Source organism: Callithrix jacchus, chromosome 12 (genome assembly GCF_049354715.1).
Source record: "Callithrix jacchus isolate 240 chromosome 12, calJac240_pri, whole genome shotgun sequence".
NCBI classification, from domain to species: domain Eukaryota; kingdom Metazoa; phylum Chordata; class Mammalia; order Primates; family Cebidae; genus Callithrix; species Callithrix jacchus.
The window spans coordinates 3,036,014-3,055,432 of record NC_133513.1 but is presented as its reverse complement, the minus strand read 5'-3'; the positions used below and the strand labels follow the sequence as shown (position 1 = coordinate 3,055,432).

The 19,419-nt window shown below is 66.2% G+C and overlaps 3 protein-coding genes across 6 annotated transcripts; 2 read left to right on the top strand and 1 right to left on the bottom strand.

Moving 5' to 3' along the window:
• Window positions 1-948: 948 nt before the first annotated feature.
• Window positions 949-3,038, top strand: GNG13 (G protein subunit gamma 13). The gene is made up of 3 exons (XM_017978604.4): window positions 949-1,005; window positions 2,494-2,625; window positions 2,778-3,038. Exons 2-3 carry the CDS (start codon window positions 2,528-2,530, stop codon window positions 2,881-2,883), a joined length of 204 nt encoding a protein of 67 aa, XP_017834093.1. The 5' UTR covers window positions 949-1,005; window positions 2,494-2,527; the 3' UTR covers window positions 2,884-3,038.
• Window positions 3,009-13,562, bottom strand: CHTF18 (chromosome transmission fidelity factor 18). Of its 3 annotated transcripts, XM_035266392.3 has the most exons (22): window positions 13,402-13,562; window positions 13,028-13,222; window positions 12,797-12,947; window positions 12,460-12,628; window positions 10,673-10,765; window positions 10,538-10,590; window positions 10,267-10,405; window positions 9,583-9,792; window positions 9,013-9,110; window positions 8,626-8,749; window positions 8,396-8,547; window positions 8,178-8,271; window positions 7,924-8,022; window positions 7,714-7,844; window positions 6,866-7,013; window positions 5,304-5,528; window positions 5,041-5,190; window positions 4,803-4,933; window positions 4,054-4,198; window positions 3,823-3,954; window positions 3,301-3,358; window positions 3,009-3,221 (listed from the first exon to the last, which is right to left on the bottom strand). In XM_035266392.3, exons 1-22 carry the CDS (start codon window positions 13,490-13,492, stop codon window positions 3,085-3,087), a joined length of 2,925 nt encoding a protein of 974 aa, XP_035122283.2. In that variant the 5' UTR covers window positions 13,493-13,562; the 3' UTR covers window positions 3,009-3,084. The 3 variants fall into 3 exon arrangements, with proteins under 3 accessions (XP_035122283.2, XP_078200317.1, XP_078200318.1); XM_078344191.1 differs by lacking the exon at window positions 13,028-13,222; XM_078344192.1 differs by lacking the exons at window positions 3,009-3,221; window positions 3,301-3,358; window positions 3,823-3,954; window positions 4,054-4,198 and adding an exon at window positions 4,245-4,418.
• Window positions 13,563-13,839: 277 nt separating this feature from the next.
• Window positions 13,840-17,025, top strand: RPUSD1 (RNA pseudouridine synthase domain containing 1). Of its 2 annotated transcripts, none has more exons than XM_002755738.6 (6): window positions 13,840-13,923; window positions 14,400-14,588; window positions 14,666-14,789; window positions 14,966-15,068; window positions 15,270-15,371; window positions 15,715-17,025. In XM_002755738.6, the coding sequence occupies exons 2-6, from the start codon at window positions 14,407-14,409 to the stop codon at window positions 16,140-16,142; spliced, it is 939 nt and encodes a 312-aa protein (XP_002755784.1). In that variant the 5' UTR covers window positions 13,840-13,923; window positions 14,400-14,406; the 3' UTR covers window positions 16,143-17,025. The 2 variants fall into 2 exon arrangements, with proteins under 2 accessions (XP_002755784.1, XP_078200338.1); XM_078344212.1 differs by having other exon boundaries at window positions 14,397-14,588.
• Window positions 17,026-19,419: the final 2,394 nt, after the last annotated feature.

Below are 19,419 nucleotides of genomic sequence, written 5' to 3'. Positions count from 1 at the left end.
TTGGGAACACCTGAGAAGGGCCTGACCCAGGCCTCCCTGGGATGTGGTGGCCCAGCTTCTGCAGGGACTAAGTTTGGGGAGCTTGGCCCGGCACTCTCAGAAGCGGCCGCTGCTGCCCAGGGACCCCCACCCAGGGATGCAGCCTGGTGTGTACAGGGTGCAGCTCCCACAGGAGCCCAAGGGGAAACACGGAGAAACCTGGAGGAAAAACGGGCCGGTCTCAGCTCTGCAGGCTGACGCGTGCTGAGCCCCAGAGGGAACGCCCTCCCCAGAGCCTCGAGGCTGCCCGGCACCAGCCTGAGTGCCACAGCCTGCATACCTCTCCCTGGGCAGTGACCCCCAGGGCCCCCACAACAGGCCTGGTGTCAGGGACACCTCAGGAAGCCACCCTCAGCTGAGGGCAGACCAAAAAGCTGCCCGCTGTGCCCACCACTGACCTGGGAATGGGGAGTCAGGACAGAGCAGGGAGCTCCACGGAGGCCCAGGACCCTTAGCAGGAAGAGGCTCACATCCCAGGGCGAGCCACAAGGCACATACAGGACGCCCCGTTCGGGACATGGCTGAGGTTCACCCAAACCCTGCAGGCTGCAGAGACCCCAGAGGGCAAAGGGTCCTGGCCCCATCCCTACTCCTCCCAGTTGGCCCAGGACACTGGAGTGGGAAGGCCCCTAGTATGCAACCCAGGAACCTGCCCCCAAGGTTGAAGGAGACTACTCCACCGGTGGCCAAGCTGGCCCCTCGGGGTAACTGGACCAGCCCCACACTGGCCCCTGGCTGCATGTCCATGCACTGGGTGAGCCCCAGGGAGGCGGCAGCACAGGCTGTCTCTGGGGTCAGCTCAGCCCTGAGGAGGGCGTGGGGGCGGGGCCAGGGCCCAGGTGGCGGGAGGGGCGGGGCCCAGCTGGGGCTCTGCCAGGCAGACTCCGGGCACAGCACTTGGCCCTCGCTGTCACTCTCGGTCGCCTGGCCGTTGTCATCACTGTCCCTACGCTGTCACCTTTCAAGGTAGGGCCAACAAACAGGCCCCTGGGGCTGGGGAGGACCCCGTGGCTCTTGGCTTGCCCAAGTCGGTCCCCTGGGCTCACCCTAACTCCCGGGTGGTGCTGCAAGCGGGGCGGCGGCTTATGAGGTTCGGGGGAGCCGCGGTCCGTCTGAGTGCCGTGCGCGCCCGCAGTGCCCGCCAAGTGCCATGGCTGGGGGTGTCCACGGGGTGCGGGCGGCGGGGCTTGACAGCAGCAGCTCCTGGCAGGTAGAGCTGGACGAGGACCCCCTGGCAGCTGGCCCTACACCCACGTGACTGTGTGTGGGGGTCTCTGAGGAAAGGCCCAAACAGGAGGGAATCCTCTGCAGGACCCTAATTGTTCCCCCAGAAGCCCGCCCCCACCCACTCCCTGGGCTCCCACCCAGCTCCTGGCGGACCCTCCCCCAGCTTCTGACAGTCTGTCCAATTAACCAACCAGGATCCCACCGGCGCCAGGCCTTGGGCCCCTCCCTAGGTGGGTGGTGCAGCTGTGAGACCAAAGGGATGGGGAGCCTGTTGGGCCAGAGGAAGGCTCCCCCAAACTCAGCACCAGCCCCCTTCCCACCCTCCCAAGGTCAAGGAAGCCAGCCCTGTCTCCTAATCTCAGGGATTGTGGCCAGAGTCGGGGCAGAATGAGACTCCCTGTGCCCCTGGAGTGGGCAGGGGGTGGGAGAGGCAGGGGGCTTCCCACCCCCATTCGCCTTGAACTTCCAACAGTTCTGAGAGGTGTCAACCTGTGGCTTTCCCATGCTGGCCACAAGCAGAAAGCCTGCAGGTGACCCGTGTGTGGTCGCCAAACAAACTGGGGACCCAGGGGCCACCCACAGCCCACATCCCAGACTCAGGCCATGTAGCCTGAGCCCCCAAGGTCCTGAGCACACACCCCAGCCCAGCCCAGCCCAGCCCACCCGCCAAAAATGCAAACTGAGCAGAGCCTTCCTGCCAAGGAGTCACTGGCTCTGGGCTGGGCTCTGCCCATGCAAAACAGGGGGTACACCGTGGTCTGATCAGCCCGCCAGGGCCTCAGTGGGAGGGTGGGAGCTGGGGACCTGCCGTGCTGGGCACCTGTTCTGTTGTCTTCAAGGGACCTTCGTCAGGTGTGGGGGATGGGAGCTAGCGGAGGATGGATGGAAAGTTTCTCCCGGTTAATTAACCCCGCCGGGGGAGGGGGCTGGGGCCTCGTGGGACACCCTGTGCCCTGCACCCTAGCAACACCGGTGGACACGGGGAAGGACAGGGAATTAACCCCACCGGGGGAGGGGGCTGGGGCCTCATGGGACACCGTGTGCCCTGCACCCTAGCAACACCGGTGGACCTGGGGAAGGACGGGGGTGGAGAGGGCAGGAGTCTGGTGGGAACTCTCCCCACTTCATCTTGGGGGGCTCAGCTCAGGCCTGTGGGGAAGGAGCAGCTGGGGGGTAGGACCGCAGGCTGGTGGCCTTGGTTCTGCGGCTTCCTCCTGTGCTCTCCAGCCCCAGGCTGGCTGCTTCGGAAGCCCCCGACGCCATGGAGGAGTGGGACGTGCCTCAGATGAAAAAGGAGGTGGAGAGCCTCAAGTACCAGCTGTCCTACCAGCGAGAGATGGCCTCCAAGACCATCCCCGAGTGAGTGCCCCACCCGCCTCATTTGCCTCTGGTTTCTCTGCCCCGCACTGGCCGCTCATTTTCATAGCCAGGACCAGCGCCGACGGGCAGGTGCAGCAGGCGGCCCTCGGGGGCCAGGTGCCACCCCTCACCTTCCACCCGCCCACCCACAGGCTGCTGAAGTGGATTGAGGATGGGATCCCCAAAGACCCTTTCCTGAACCCCGACCTGATGAAGAACAACCCGTGGGTGGAGAAGGGCAAGTGCACCATCCTGTGAGCCGGCACCCGGCCCACTCCCACCGTCCCGTGGGCTCCGCCCATCCCCCCTTCCACAGTCCCGTGGGCTCCGCCCGGCCCCTCCCGCTCCCACCATCCCGTGAGCCCACGCCACTCGCGCATGACTGCGGTCTGTAAAGGTGTGACTTTATGAAAGCGTCCGGGTTTCCGTCCCTCCGCGCCGTCTCCGGGTCAGAGGAAACTAGAGCAAGTCTCTGATGTACACGCTGCGCCGCACCGCGTTGGAGACGCCCTCGTTGAAGCGGAACCAGACCTCGCTCCTGCCCACCGCTGTGCCCATGCGCCGCTCCGCTGAGTCCTGCTCCGGGGCCGTGTCCCCTGTGGGGCCGCAGCGTTGCTCCTCAGCTGGACCCCGGCACCCCAGGTCCCCCGCAACCTTGCAAAGCCCCACACACACCTGCACTCGGCGCTGCCACGCTCCTGACCACCACACGTCCAAAGAAGTCCCTCTCAGGCTGATGGGGAAACGGGGTTGGTCAGCCCCGTAGGGCAGACACCCCATGCAGCCCCTGCCAACGATGGGAGGACCGAGGGCCTTTCCAGGGAGGAGGGCCCGGAGCGCCTCTGAGACACCTTTCCCAACCTGGCCCAGGCCAGCACCCCCCACCCCTCATTGCGATCTACTCCTCAGACAGGAACCCGGCAGTAAACCAATAGGGACACTCTTCTGCCCAGGCAGGACACAGGCCCAGGTGGAACCCTGGTGGTGCTGACAGTGGGGAGCTGGTCCTTCAGAACCCCCACTTAGGGCACTGAGCCAGCCCCACCCCAAGGCAGACTCCTCCTGTGGCTCAGCCCCACCCCCACCCCCAAAGGTACTCTGGCCCTGCCCCACGGCTGCCCCAGCCCCACCGCAAAGGTACCCGAGCCCCGCCCCATGGCTGCCCCGGCCCCGCCCCTGCTACTGCCCCTTCCGCACCTGCTCCTCTGGTGCCGCGCGCCTCATGATGTGCTCCAGCCGCTGCTCGTGGTTTCGTGGGGCAGGTCGCCGCACCCCTTTCTCCCCACTGCCCCCCAGCAGACCCTTGAGCCCTGGGGGGCTCCCATCCACCTGCAGGGAACAGGCACTGTCAGGATTGGCCACACAGGGCTACGGTGGGGATGGTCCATGCCCAGGCCCCAACCTGCTCCAGAACCTGGGTGGGCTCACCTGGGGGCTGTTCCCTGCCTGGGCTGAAGCCTCTGCCCGCCGCATCTTCTCCACCTCAATCTCTCGGGCAATGAGCTGCTTGGCCTGGTAGGTGAGGGGCTTGCGGGCAGGCAGCTCAGGGAAGCGGCAGAGCTCCTCCACGTTCCTGCTCAGGGTGGGCAGGCACCAGGGCACTGGTCAGTGGGGGCCAGGCCCAGGGCCAGAGACCCGCCGGGTGCTCCAACCGAAAACTCCAATGCCACACCGGAGTGGGAATGTGGGGTTGAGTCCTGGCGCCACTGCACCCCTGCCCTGCAGCAACCGGGTTTCACAGCCCTGAGCCTCAGTTTCCCCAACTGCAAGCGTACAGGGGATAACAATGAAACCTGCCAAGGGTTTCACAGAGTGACTTGGCGTCCTGCATGCCAGTCCCGTCGCTGGAGCAGCAGGACCCTGGGGCCACTGCCCGGTGCCTCAGCCCCGCCACCCCGTGGCGAACCCACAGTGGGCCTCGGCCTTAGGAAGCGAGGCACTCTCAAGGCCGCCTGGCTCCAGCTCCGTGTGGGGACGCCAAGGCAGGGAGCAGCTCTGTAGAACTCTGGTCCCAGGGCTGTGCCCAGCCTCTCAGTCACATCTGAGCAAAGGCTGCGCTGGGCCCACCACCCCCAGACACCCTCCCATGACTGTGCTCTCAGACTCCTGGTCCCACGTGGGCCTTGGCACCTGGAGTGCCGCCCCCAGTCCCCCACCCCAGGCGCCGGGGGACTCACGGCTCAAGCCTGTAGACATACTGCCCGTCGGGCGTGCGCTCCTGGCAGTAGGTCAGGCTATAGGCAAGCATCGTGCCCACCAGGCTGGCCAGCTGTTGTTTCTCGCGGACACTGTACAGTTGCGTGCTGACCTGGGTGGGGCAGCAGGCGGGGGGCTGAGCAGGCTGTACTGCTGTGTGCTCACCTGGGGTGGGGGTGCAGCAGGTGGGGAGTCCCCCACCCCGGGAAGGACACTCACAGGGCGGAGCTTGGGTGTGAGAATGTCCAGGAGCAGGCAGAGGGCGTCCAGGAGCAGGGCCTGGGGCGTGGCCCGGCTTCGCGTGGCTGGCACAATGCCGGACACCAGCGTCTGGATCAGGTTCCTCATCTGGCTCATCCGGTTCTGGGCCTGGGGCAGTGGGTGACCCAAGGCCTGGTCACGGGGGCCTCCCAGGCCAGGTGGGGAAACGGGAGGGGTGCAGCCACACAGACGGACGGCACAGGGGGCTGGGGCAGACACACCTCCTGCTGGCTGCTGGGGAAGGTGATCCTGGGCGTGTGGCTGGAGGCAAACAGCACGTGGAAGGCCACGGGCAGGAAGGGTGGGTAGCGCAGCAGCTGGAAGCTCTGGCTGTGGTGGGCAGCCCGTGCCAGCAGGTCGTCAAAGGCCAGCCAGTCGAGGGCCACGCACACAGCGTCGAGGCTGGAGTCTCGCAGCCGCAAGCGCAGGAAGTTGTCGAACAAGCCCTACAGGTGGCCGGAAACCCTGAGCTCCTGCCCTCACGCCCCCGCCCACCCCAGGGCAACCCTGAGCTCCTGCCCTCACGCCCCCGCCCACCCCAGGGCAACCCTGAGCTCCTGCCCTCACGCCCCCGCCCACCCCAGGGCAACCCTGAGCTCCTGCCCTCACGCCCCCGCCCACCCCAGGGCAACCCTGAGCTCCTGCCCTCACGCCCCCGCCCACCCCAGGGCAACCCTGAGCTCCTGCCCTCACGCCCCCGCCCACCCCAGGGCAACCCTGAGCTCCTGCCCCTCACGCCCCAGGGCAACCCTGAGCTTCTGCCCCTCACGCCCCCGCCCACCCCAGGGCAACCCTGAGCTCCTGCCCCTCACGCCCCTGCCCACCCCAGGGCAACCCTGAGCTCCTGCCCTCACGCCCCCGCCCACCCCAAGGCAACCCTGAGCTTCTGCCCCTCACGCCCCCACCCACCCCAGGGCAACCCTGAGCTTCTGCCCCTCACGCCCTCACCCACCCCAGGGCAACCCTAAGCTCCTGCCCCTCACGCCCCCGCCCACCCCAGGGCAACCCTGAGCTCCTGCCCTCACGCCCCCGCCCACCCCTGAGCACCCCCACTCCAGCTTGACAGAGGCTTAACCGCCCACGGGGTGGCCTCCAGGAGCCAAAGCGGTCCAGCCTCACTCAGCCTCATCTTAGACTGCCTGAGGAAGCTCCATCCACCAGAATCCAGGGCATGGAACCCCCCACATTCTGCAGGGGAGTCCACCGCCCCCGCTGCTCCGCACCGCCCCCGCTGCTCCACCCCACCCCCGCTGCTCCACACCCCCCCACACACCACCTCTCTACACCACAGATTTGAGGATTGGTTGTGGATCCCCAGTCGCTGATCCAAAGCCGCTTAGAATTGTTGGTAGGCAGCTTAGCCAGGGCCTTCCGGGGGCAGGGCGACAGGGAGACCTCTGCCGCTTGCTCAGGCCTAGACCTCACTGCCCTGCTCTCCACCCCACGTGCCTGGCCCTCACAGCGCCAGGCTAGGCGGTCAGGCAGAGGCTCTACCCCAACTGGCTGAGAGTCCCAAGCAGCCTCCACCGCACCCTCCCCAGTCAGACGCCCGCTCCCTCCCTCCTTGCCTGCTGAGGGCCCATACCCTGCAGCCCTCCCCTCCTCCGGGCTCCGGCTCCGGACCTCGGAGGCCTGCTGGTGCCCCATCTCCCAACGCCTGCCTCTCTCTCTATCAGCACCCCGAAGCATCTCCCCATCCTCCTGGAGGGCTGGGAGGGGCAAGGCCACAGCCCAGGTCCTGGCCAAGCAGCCTCCAGCAGGGATTTTGGTGGAGGGCAGGTACCTGGACCACCTTCTCGTGCTCGCCCGCAGAGGCAGCCGCGTGCAGGACGTGGTAGAATCGCTGTGAGGCCGAGGTGAGGGAGCCCACGTCCCCGTCACCCAGCAGGAGCGTGTCGGTAGGCAGGGCAGGATCCTGGCTCACACGGCGCCTACAGATGGGGGGGCTGAAGCTGGACAGGCCCGTGTGCAAGCAAAGGTAGGCCCATGCCTCCCAAAGGCACCCCCACTCCACGCTTCTCAGCAGGGCCCTTGCTCCCTCGCTCACGTTGAGACAGCTGGGGACATAACCTGCCCTCGACCCCCTGAAAACCTCACTAAATGTGAGGAGGAGCCCTGACTGACCCTCTGGGTCCAGAAGACCCCAGGGTGCCCCCCCCAACCCGGGGTCCAGGCCAGGAGCAGCACGTCCTGCAGCCCCAGCCTGGCACCTCTCATGCCCCAAGGCACAACCAGACCAGCACCCCCTGTGGCCCTGCACCAGGTCACACAGAGGCATGCTGGCTGCTCCCGCCCACAGGGGGCCTCACAGTACGGGCAGGCAGGAGCAGAGACCACAGCCCAGGCCCAATGTGGCAAAACTGAGGGTGGAAGTCGAGCCAAGGGGTGCCCTGGGGGCCCCACTGAATCAGGGCGGCCTTCCCACAGGGGCCCTGGTGGCTTCCGTGGCTGAGCCACCAAGGCTGAGTGGTGAGAACAAGCCAGGGAAAGGCCAGGAGGGCCCTGGAGGCTGGCAGGCAGCCACGGGCTCAGGACTCAGAGTCCCCGACTCGGTTGTGCTGGTCTGCACAGAGGGCCAGCATCCTGGGGTCCAGGCACCATGGCTGTCTGAGCCAAGACCATGCCGCCTACCTCTGGGCTCGAGGCAGCTGGAAGACCTCCTGCCACACCGAGAAGAGCCCTCTGCGCTGGTCCTTGACGCCCACACGTGTGGCCCGCACGTCCCGCACACTCAGCTCCCGCTGGCCCCGGCTGTGCAAAAACTGGACAAGTGGGGGAAGCATAAGAGGCAGCCAACTCCCGACCCCTTCCCGCCCCACCCGGCGCCTGCCTGCCTCCAACCTGCAGGGTGTTGATGCAAGCCCGAATGTCATTGTCAGTTTTCTCGCAGAGGGCGGCCAGCACCCCGGGGTCGGCCTTCAGTCCCCGCCGCAGGGAGACCTGCGGGAGAAGTAGGCTGCGGAGGGCCCCACTGTATGCCCCATCCTGCCGGAGTTACCACGGGCTCCACAGAGAGGGGACAGGGAAACCGGGGCTAGGACGAAGCCACACCCCCAACCCTGCGTTAGCCGAGCGGCTCCCTGGGCCCCACTGACCTCCTGGAGACGCTGCACCAGTCTTGAGGGCAGAGTCGGCGGGAAGTGCAGCAGGAGGGCCTGCTGCTTCAGCTGCCGCAGGGACGGTGAGAACCTGAGGAGAGGCAGCAGCGCCAGGGACCCAGGGTGGGCACCACAGCCCGGGGCACGGCAGGGGCCGGACCCTCCCTCCAGGCACCGGGGCCTCTCCTGACCGCAGCACCCGCCCACACACTCACTGGTCATTGCAAATGCAGATAATGGGCCTCATCAGGATCCCCCCCTCTGCCCTGCGCCGCCGGCCACCACTCAAAGGCATGGCCTGGCCCTGGAGCTCCGCCTCCCGTGGGCCCTTGCGGTTCACGATGCTCAGGAGGACATTGATGGCAGCCTTGGGGGAGGCGAAGCAGACTGTGAGCCTAGGCCCCGGTGCCCGCCCACCCTCCCACCCAGGCATCAGGGAGCCCACCATAGGGGCCCCGTCGATCTCATCGATGACCAGGCAGTTGGGCTTCCCGCTAGCACCCAGCACAGACTCCATCTGCGTCGCCGCCTCGATGCGTGTGCGGAAGATCTCGGGACTGCGGTCGTCACTGGAACAGTGAGGTCCAGGATCAGGGCAGCCAGTGTCCCGGGCAGGGTAGCCTCCCAAGACCAGGGCTGCCATCCCTACACTGAGGCTGCCACGTGACGTGGCTGCAGTGACCCCGTGAATCCCGAGGAAGGACACATTTCCCAAGCCCACAGGCCCAGGCCACCCCCACCCTCAAGACAGGAGTGTCAGGAGCATCCATCCCTGGTCTCAGCTCCACAGCCAGAACTGAAACACACCAGGACAGACGTAAGAGCCACCCACCTAGCGTTCATCTCCACCACAGAGTACCCCGCGTGCCGCGCAATCACGTGTGCCAGGGTGGTCTTCCCCAGCCCCGGGGGCCCACACAGCAGTGCCACCTGCAGCCCAGGGAGACAGAGACGTGGTGTGCACCACATCCCCAGGACGCGCCGGCCAGCAGCCAGGGATGGTAACGTGTGCCCCACAGGCTGGGCGCTCCCCACCCCACAAACAAGACAAAACTGGCCACATTCACGCACCAAGAAGGCCGCAGAAAAAACCCCATGCAGAGTAAGGCTTGTGCAGACGAGACACAGCCGGCACCCACATGCCCGGCCCCCAGAAACCACCCACCGTCCACCAGATGATCCTGGCCAGACGCAGAGCCCTTCAGGGGCACTGACTTCCCCCGAGCTGTCACTGAAACAGATTCCAGTTCTAACTGCTACTAATGGTGTTTCACACCAAGACCCTCAGGTCACCACACCCAGCCTCCTAGGAAAAGCCTTAGAGAACCCGGAGGCTTCCAGGTGCCTGGAACCAAGTGCAAAGCCTCAGGCTTGGTGCTGGCGCGTGGCCAGCAGGGCTCACCTTGTGCCGCGGCCGCTGGCTCGGGTCCAGTCCAGCCTCCAGCACCTCCTCCAGCACCTGCTCATGGCTCTTCCACTTGACTGGGGCCGTGGCCTCCTTGCTGGCCCGGGCCGGCTCAACACTGGGCCTGGGCTTCCGGGCAGGCCTCTCGTGGCCAAACACCACCAGGTCCCACAGCTTCAGCCACTTGAGCAAGCAGCGGTTGGTGAACTGAGGGAGGGGACGCACAGCCTGAGGGCACCACCTCCAGGCACGGGAAGTCAGCCTGCCACTGTGAGCCCCGGGACCCCAATGGGACACCCAGCCTCAGGACGAATGGCCACCCCCGTCTCCCTGCGAGTGAGTGACCGAGAGGCTCACACCAGGGGCTCTGTCCCCGGCCCATCTGGGAGGCCCCCGCCCTCCCCAGGGGCACCCCAGTGTGGGCTGCTGTGAAGGTGGGAAAGGGGACAGAGACTTGGATCAGGGACAACCTGGACCCCTGGCCCGGCTCACAGGTCACAGGAGGCCAGCAGCACACAGCCCTGTGCTCAGCTCCCCGCCTACAGCTCCAGGGGGCAGACCAGAGTCCCTGCTCCATCCCTGAGGCCCAGCCAACTGGCTGTGCAAAGGCCAGCAGGCCCGGGTCCTTCCATCGTGGGAACAGAGGGAGCCAGTCACACTTGAGCGAGAAGAAGACCTCACGTCGTCACTGAGCAGCTCCGTGTAGTGCTGGGGCGCAAACTCGTCCACCCAGAGGCAGTGAGGGGAGGTGTCCTGGCCGGCAGCCAGCTCCTCCTCGGGGGCTCCCACAGGCTGCGCTGCCTCCTCCTCTGACCTGAGGCTGGAGAGGACCCTGTCCTGAGCCACAAACCCCTCACAGGGAACCATGCTGACCCACACCCCACAAACACGAGCTAGGAGTTGATACAAGAGCCCAAAAGGGTCCCCGGGGCAGAGGGGCCGGCCGCGTCACCTGTGCAGGGTGTCTGAGAGCTGCTGGGCCTCCTGAAGCAGCCGCTGCCGCCGCTGTGCAAACACAGGCTGGGATGAGGAGGGCTCAGGCGGCCCCAGCACCCCCCCACCTCCCCAGCAAACCTTCAGCTCCAACCTCACTGTCAACCTGCTCCTTCAGGGAGGCGAAGGATACACCCAACAGGTCCAGCTGGCCACCGCCTCGCCATGGGACGTGGGGGAGAGGACTCTGTGGGGAAGGGAGGGACACAGTTGCCTCTGGAGCCCTCCCAGGTCAAGGGGTTCACCTCAGCCCCCTCAGCGCTCAGGGCCCCAAGTGAGACAACCCCAGTAAGCTGGCCAGTGGGGGGTGGGAGACTGGGCAGGGGAGCCAAAGGAAGGAAGCCACCCAGATGGGGCATCTACAGAGGGGAAACAAGGGGCAGCTTCACCAGGTAGGAGAAAAGGGAGGGCAAACGTGGGAGGGGGAAGCGGGGAGGAGGCCCTGTCCACCCCCAGGCCACACAAACAGGCTGGACAGCAGCCTGGGGGTGGGGAGGCTGTGTCCTCTAAGGCTGCACCCTGCAGGAAGAAAGCTGCCCGGGTGCCACAGCAAGACACTGAGGCACACTGTCCCAGCGTGACAAATGATTACTCAGATACAGCAACACACCAGACAAACTTACTGGTCAGTTGCAGCTTAAGAGGCCAAACGACACCAAATAGACACCACGTTCAAATACGTAATCCATCTTATTACATCACTTTCTCTACCCATCTTCACTTTACTATAATAATATTTTTAATTTTATAAAACAGACATAATGGGGTGACACATAATTAGGAACCGAAGGGACATTGTGAGAAGTGATCAGGAGGTGAGAGCGAGAGCCTTGTGGTAGCGCCAGTGCCTGGGAAGGCGCCCGTTACTTAGCAGGCCTTGAGGGGGAGTTTCCGAGAAAACTCTGTCTGACACTAGCCAGGCCGGCCCACAGACATCCAGGGGGTTAAACCCTCTCTGTGGGGCTGCGCTCCGACGGTCACCTTCACGTTCCACTTTCCCACCCAATGCCCCCGTGTAAATTCTCAGAAGCTGTGAGAAGCAGGAATATAGGAATCCTAAAAAGCCTCTGATCTCTCTGATAAGTTCATAGAAAGAAACTGATATAGGTGCCTCCCCTCCTTGCGCAAGCTGCCTGAGAGGGAAGGGCCCTCTGCACAGCACCCACTGCGCGCCCCCCATTGTAACAATGTGATTTGCTTGGGAGGCCGAGGCGGGTGGATCACGAGGTCAAGAGATCGAGACCATCCTGGTCATCACGGTGAAACCCCGTCTCTACTAAAAATACAAAAAATGAGCTGGGCATGGTGGCGCGTGCCTGTAATCCCAGCTACTCGGGAGGCTGAGGCAGGAGAATTGCCTGAACCCAGGAGGCGGAGGTTGCGGTGAGCCGAGATCGCGCCATTGCACCCAGCCTGGGTAACAAGAGTGAAACTCCGTCTCAAAAAAAAAAGAATGTGACTTGCTTGACACCTACCAATCATGTCAGATAATTCACTCTCCTTACCCTGCCCCTGCCTCAAAGACAATAAATATCAGCGTCCAGGCATTCGGAGCCACTGCTGGACTCCGCGGCTCGGTAACAGTGGCCCCCAACCCAGCTGAGTTCTCTTATGTCCGCATCTTGCATCTCTCTTTTCTAAGATCTATCGTCTCCGCACGCAAAAAAACACCCACTAGACCCTGTGGGGCTGGACCCTGCAGCACCCCATGAAGCAGCCTGCCCCTCTGCAGCCCCTGGCAGCGTGCACGGGACCCGCTTTAAGCAAACGGCACAGGTGAGGGCTCCCAGGACCCTTTCCTGAGCAGCACCGGCCCATGCGCCATGTGGGAAGTCCACAGCCACCGGCAGCCCCAGGCCACGGACGTGTCGCTGCACTCACCTGCACCCCTGTGCCCACGGGGTCAGCACGCAGCACCAGAAAGGCCCGGATGCCCTCCGTGGATGTCACGTGGACATAGTCCTCCAAGATGGGGGGCCGTCTCAGGACAGGATTTCGGGGGGCTGGTGAGGCCTGTGTGAGACCCACGTCGGCAGCAGCATCTGAGGCTCTGGGGGGAGACCAGGCATCAATGGCAGAAACTCAAGCCTCGGGTCACCAGTGGACACAAGTGTCCGATGCCACCCTGAGCCACGAAACCCTCCCCATGCCCCAGGCCTCTTCCAGGAAACGGGAGGGCTCCATCTGAGTCCCACAAGACAAACGGGGCGGGACACACCGATGGCCCCACAGCTCGGCGAGGTCCTCAGGGCCAGGCGGAGGGGTGATGTCCCTCGGGGGGGCGTCGGGCGGGGGCGGCCCCTCCGACTCCTCGGACTTGAAGTTCAGCCTCTTGACCACCTGCAGCCTGGGCCGTTTGATCCCGGGGGCTGCGGGAGACAGGGAAGGAGCCAGCGGCCTCGCCAGCCCCGCGCCCACCCCGAGGCCCCGGGGCAACGCCGCGACCTACTGCGGGGCGGGGACCCGGCCGGCTGCGGCTCCGCGTGCACCTGCCTCTTCCTGGCGCGGCCCCGGCTGCTGCCCGGAGGGGCGGCTGGGGCGACGCGGGAGGCCGCGTCCCCTCCGGCGAGGGCCTCCTCGAACGTCCGCGGGGGCCGGCCCGCAGGGGGCGGGGGGACCCCGGAGGGCGATGGAGTCGACGCCCCTGCCGGGAGAGGAGGGTCTCGGCGGCCGCCCCGGGACAGACCCCGCCAGCCGCGGCCGGGAAGCCCCACCGGCCCCCGGCGCGCCCCCCCCGAAGTGGCCTCCGTCCCGGCTTCCGACCGCGGGCCGTGCGGCCACGCCGCCTCCGGAGAGCCGTCCCTGCCGGGGGCCGCGCCCCACCTTCCAGCTCGGCCAGCACCTCCAGCTCGGCCGCGAACTGGCTGTGGAAGTCATCCTCCACGCCGCACAGCTCCTGCTCGTAGTCCTCCATGCCGTCCGCGAGACCCGGCTCCTGCTCCGAATCTCCCGCGCCGCCGTCGCCGCCACGCGCCGCCCGCCCCGAGCGTGCCGAGCGTGCCGAGCGCCGCCAATCAGCGGCCGCCGTGCCCAACGGCCCTCGCCATTGGTAGGCGGGGAGGAGGCGGGGCTGAGCGTGTGGTGGGCGGGGCGAGTTCTTGACCCCCCCGCCCAGTCGCCGCGGCTGGCCCTGGGGAGCTCGCCATTGGCCGGCGCAGCCGCCCTTCCGCGGCGGGGGCGGGGAGGAGGCGGGGCTCCGCGCGCAGCGGGGCAGGGCGGGGGCGCTGCTGGGCGTCTGGAGTCGCGCGCGGTTCCAGGATCACTGGGTCGGGAGCGCGCGGGCGCAGGGCTAGAGCGGGCTCCGGGCACGACATCGGGGGCTTGGACGGCGCGGCTCGGCAGCAGGTCGGCCTTGGCGTGGGCGGGGGCGCGGGAGGGGCTCGGAGCCAGGGTTTGCCCGCACACCGGGCCTGTGCGGGGCGCGGGTCTTCGCGGGCTGCGGGGAGCGAGGAGGCCCCAGCCCTGCCGCGCGCCCCGGGCTGACCTGGCTGCTCGGCCCCAGGGTTGCTGTGGTCCTTTCCCGCCCCCGCCGTCGGGCAGAGGCCGTCAGGTGCATTCCCTGGAGAGGAGGGTCTATGGGGAAGGCTCTGCGGGGCGGGCTCGGAACGGCTGTTTCTCCGGGCCTGGGTCGGGCAGGGCCCCTCTGGTCGGTCCCGAGCAGGCCGACTCCCCGGCCTCACCGTGGGGAGTGGGTGCAGCTGCACAGTAGGTCTGCGCGCCTGGCTCGGTGGCTTTGCACCGGAACCCGGGGGACGGGGACGTCTGTGGGATGGGCACCTCCCACGTGCTCACCGCACACCCACCCACGCGTGGCTCAGCAGGCCCGCCATGGAGCCGGGCAGCGTGGAGAACCTGTCCATCGTGTACCGGAGCCACGACTTCCTGGTGGTGAACAAGCACTGGGACCTTCGCATTGACAGCAAGACGTGGCGGGAGACCCTGACCCTGCAGAAGCAGCTGCGGCACCGCTTCCCGGAGCTGGCGGACCCCGGCACCTGCTATGGATTCAGGTAGGCGGGTGGCCCGAGCCCCACCACAGCGTCTGTGGAGGGAAGTGGTTCAGACGCTGGACTCTGCCCCACCACAGGTTCTGCCACCAGCTGGATTTCTCCACCAGCGGGGCGCTGTGCGTGGCCCTGAACAAGGCAGCCGCCGGCAGCGCATACAGGAGCTTCAAGGAGCGGCGCGTGACCAAGGCTTATCTGGCACTGGTAAGACCTGGTCAGTCCGGGGACGGGGTGCGGGGACTCAGGCCTCCCAGCGCACTTGGGCAGGCCCTGGCTCAGAGCATCCCACTGCATGCTACATGGCTGCTTCGTGTTAGGTGGGCTCCCCAGAAGTGGCGGGCTGTCCCGTGATCTGCGTGTGATACCCCCCAACCCTGCAGCTTCGGGGGCACATCCAAGAGAGCCGGGTGACCATCAGCCACGCCATCGGCAGGAACAGCACAGAAGGCCGGGCCCACACCATGTGCATCGAGGGCACGCAGGGTGCGGCAGGCAGGGACTAAGCGGGTGGGCATCATGGGTGGGACTGGATGGGACTGGATGGGCAGGGACCAAGTGGGTGGACATGCTGGGTTGGGGTGGACCTGAGCAGACAGGGATCAACCGGGCAGGCATCGTGGGTTGGGTGGGCCTGGGCCCCGGGCTAGCCTGGCTGACTGCACCCCTGCCTTCTGCATACCCCAGGTTGTGAGAACCCCAAGCCAAGCCTGACAGAGCTGGTGGTTCTGGAGCACGGGCTGTACGCAGGCGATCCCGTCTCCAAAGTCCTGCTGAAGCCTCTCACAGGTGTGTCTGGGGTGGGTGGTCTCCCGCTGGTGACGGAAGGGAAACTGAGACACGAGTCCACGTAGCCTGTGTTATGTCACTCTAAGCCTCAAGTCAGAGCTGGCAGCAAGCATTCCTGCTCGCAGCTCCGTGCCCTGCGGCCTCTCAGCCTCTTACCTGACATGGGCTCCCTGCTGGCTCCCGACAGTGCTGGGGGGGTCTGGCTGGCCTGGATCCTCCAGGACTGAGCGCCACCCTAGTCATGTTGGGAACACTGCTATCCCGCCCATGGCAGGGGACAGGGAGAGCTCCAACCCAAGGGGCGACTTCCGCCCCCAGCTGACCGGCACCGCTCTCCCCGCAGGTCGGACGCACCAACTGCGTGTGCACTGCAGTGCTCTGGGCCACCCCGTGGTGGGCGACCTGACCTACGGAGAGCCCTCGGGCCGGGAGGACCGGCCGTTCCGAATGATGCTGCACGCCCTCTACCTCCGCATTCCCACGGACGGCGAGTGCGTGGAGGCCTGCACGCCCGACCCATTCCTGCCCTCCCTGGACGCCTGCTGGAGCCCCCACACCCTGCTGCAGCCGCTGGACCAGCTGGTGCAGGCCTTACGGGCCACCCCTGACCCTGACTCTAAGGATGGGACCCCCAGGCCGGGCAGCCCCTCCGTGCTCCTGCCTGGGCCTGGCCGGCCCCCACCACCCCCGACCAAGCCCCCCGAGACCGAGACACAGCGAGCCTCCTGCCTACAGTGGCTGTCGGAGTGGACGTTGGAGCCGGACAGCTGAGAGCCGTGGGGCTGGGGTGGGGGCGGGGAATGGGCCAGCAAGCATGTGGTCACTGGCTCTGAAGCCTGGAGGTGCCAAGGAATTCAGGCCCACTGAGCCTACGAGGCCAGGCCTGCGGGGAAGGACTGAGGAGGGGCCAGCAGGGGGCGCCAGGCATCCCTGGTCACCAGCAAAGATAGGGCACTGAGACCATGGGGCTGATGGGGAATCTGAGGGCCTCCCTCCCCACATGCCCGGGAGAAACCCCAAGCCTGCTCCCACCTCCTGGAACAGCTTCCAGCTCCCAAGCTTCACCCCCAGGGCATCTGTTTTGTGGACTCAAGGTCACCACCAGTAGAGGAAGTGCCAGGTTTTGGGCTAGCCTTTGCCTCCAGGAGGGGCCCAGTCAGCTACTGGCCCCAACCTACCCACTGGAGCAGCTGGGAAGGGCTGTTCTGGTCTCACCTGGCCTGGGAGACCCTGCATCCTGAAGGCACTGCCCCTCACCGCTCTGTGCAGAACCTCGCCCTCAGCCGCCGCCTCCTGAAACCCAATGCTCCCCGCTGGGCTGGGGTCTGCAGGCCACGTGCCTTGGCCTGACTGTACCCACGGCCTCCCCTCCTCTGCCCAGAGTCTGAGCTTGGTGCACAGGGGCCATGGCCGAGGCCCTGCCGAACACACCTGTCCTTGTATCCACCGTGAGCACCGCCCCTGCTGCAGGGTCTCCCAGGCCCCAGCTACAGTCCCTGCCATGTCACCGCCTGCCTGGCTCCCGCACAGCCGGGCGTTGCCACTCTGTCTCCGTGGGCCTGCCAGGTCCCACCTTCTCTGTACCCCATGCTCAGCCCTGGCCCCTGGCTGCAGTGGGGTTCCAGGAACTCCAAATAAATGCTCAGTGACTGGCCTCAAGGGTAACCGTGAATGTGTCCAAAGTGGGGGTTCCAAGGGACAGGTCTGGCTCCCCACACTGTTTCTAGCTGTCTTCCTGCACATCCCTGCCCTGAGTCCACCCAGCAGGACCCAGGAGAGACGCAGTGGTCCTGGCTGCCATAGGCCCCTCGCCCATACAGCAAGCACCTCGCAGCCTGGGTACAGACCTTGGGGCAGGCCCCCAGTGACCCCCAGCTCCCACAAGCAGAACCACAGGAGCACCTGGCTGCACCAAGCCAGGGACCCTCGTGTAGCCCACACCCTCATGTCAGCTCAGGCCTGGGCCGCCAACTGTCAGAGCTCTTCCCCAATGGACAGTAACAGCGAAGGCCTCCCGGCCAGCGTACCCATCACTTCCCAGGCCACGCGCTGGCCAGCTCCAGGACAAAGTCACCCTCTGGCACCCATTCCCGGCCTCCCCACCCCCCATGCTGTCTTGTCTCCTGGCTTCCTCCTGGTCCTGTGAATCAGCCCAAGTTGGAGCAAGGCACCCCTGCCCTCTCCGGCTGGGACTGTCTCCCCACCATCTAGACTGGGGGCCGCTGGCCTCACTGCCCCTCACTGTGACGGGCTGCAGCTGTCAGTACTGCTGCATCCCGCTGGGCTGGCCCAGCTGATGGCCAAGGAGCTTTTGAGGTTGGTCCTGAGCCGGACCCTCCTGAACAAGCCAGGCGTGAGCGCCGCCCCTCATGGCGCCTGCACCTCGCCATCAGTTCTCCAAGGGGCACCTGGGCTCCCGTGGGCCTGTGCAGCCTGGGGAGCAGTCACCCACTTGCCCCCTGCTGTCAGCCCCCCAATACCCGGATCAGGGTCAAGGCTGGCTTGTGGGTGCCGGGGGTGGTGGTGCCACAGCTGACCTGAGCTGCAGGCCCAGGGCTGCCAAGCAGGGGCTGAGCCCCTCCCAAGATAAGAACTGGGATAGGTGGGCCAGGCTGGGGCTCAGCGGGGAGCAGCCAGCACCCTGTCCCGGTGGCGGGAGGCGCCGTACAGGCAGGCTGGGAAGTCCCTCCTGTCTCCTCCCACCATGGCCTGCCTAGTGGAGCCCTACAGCACACACGTAGGAGCACCCGTGGAATGGCTGCAGCTGTCACTGTGTGCCTGACATCTCTGCACAGGGACACGCGTGTCCGTGTCTGTGCCCTACAGTGCACACGTGGGAGCACCCATGGAATGGCAACAGCCGTCACTGTGTGCCTGACATCCCTGCATCCATGTCCGTGCTCCGGGCACCTAGACCAGGAGGGCCGAGATGCCAATGCATGTGCCCCTGTGCACACATGAGCACCAGCAAACATGGCGGACTCAGATGCAGGTACACAATACAATCCCTGGGGTGCAGACGCCGCCAGTGGGTAGGCAGGGGCCCCAGTGGGTAGGGCCCCAGTGGGTAGGGAGGGGTGTGAGCTGGGCAGCTGCCAGCTGTGAGCTCAGCCTCCACTCAGGGAAGGAAGCAGGTGCCCACTGTGCCTGAGGCCCCAGAGGCTGAAGTGCATCGCCTGGCACAGCCTGGGTCTACCCCACGGGACAGCCTGGTGGATGTCGCCGTGGGAGTGAGGCTGGGCGGGGCAGGGCAGTCTCACACCTCTGCAGGTCAGGCATGGATGTGAGCGGGGACGCCGGCACCCCCGCCCTGCACATCGTCTGCACCCAGGCGCCCAGCGGCAGCGGCTGACGCACTTGGCGGGCTGGGATTGCACCTGGAGCACCTAGTCTGCAACTCCCTGCCAGAGGCAGCCGCGACACCGCCCCGGCAGCACCTCCCCCGCCGCAGCCAGGGTTTCTGCCCAGGTGAGCACCACCAGCCTACCCAAAGGGCAGTCCAGACACATGGCTGGGCCTGAACCCCTGTATCTGCCTCTGCATGGGGCAGCCTCCCTGTCTCCCTCTTGGGCCACAGTCAGGAGGCCCAGAAGTGCCCAAAAGCCATGAGGCTGTGCCCAGGAGAAGGCAGTGGCCCACCGACTCCTCCTGGGCCCCTGGTCTTGCATCTTTCATTTCCAGTGGGGCTGAGTGACCCTGGCTGTCACTGGGGGCCAGATGTCAGCGACAGACCCGGACACCTAGGGCCCAGAGAGAGACAGGGAGCTGCCAGGGCCGCTGGGTGTGGGGACGAAGCCGGGCTGCACCAGGCTGCCTGGGAGACCCGCTGTTTTCGGGAGATCTGCTCATTGGAGACGCCGCAGCCCGTGGGTCCCCTGAGCCCCGACCCATGATAAGAAAGACCCCAGGGCTTCCCCGGCTTTACTCCCTGCCACTGCCTTTTGCTGTTTATGGGATCCTTTCCCCTCGAAGGTGGGAGAGCCACAGCTCTGGCCCAGCCACCCCTGGGAGCCTGGACTGCACCGTTCCCCCCCCCCCACTGCCGCCA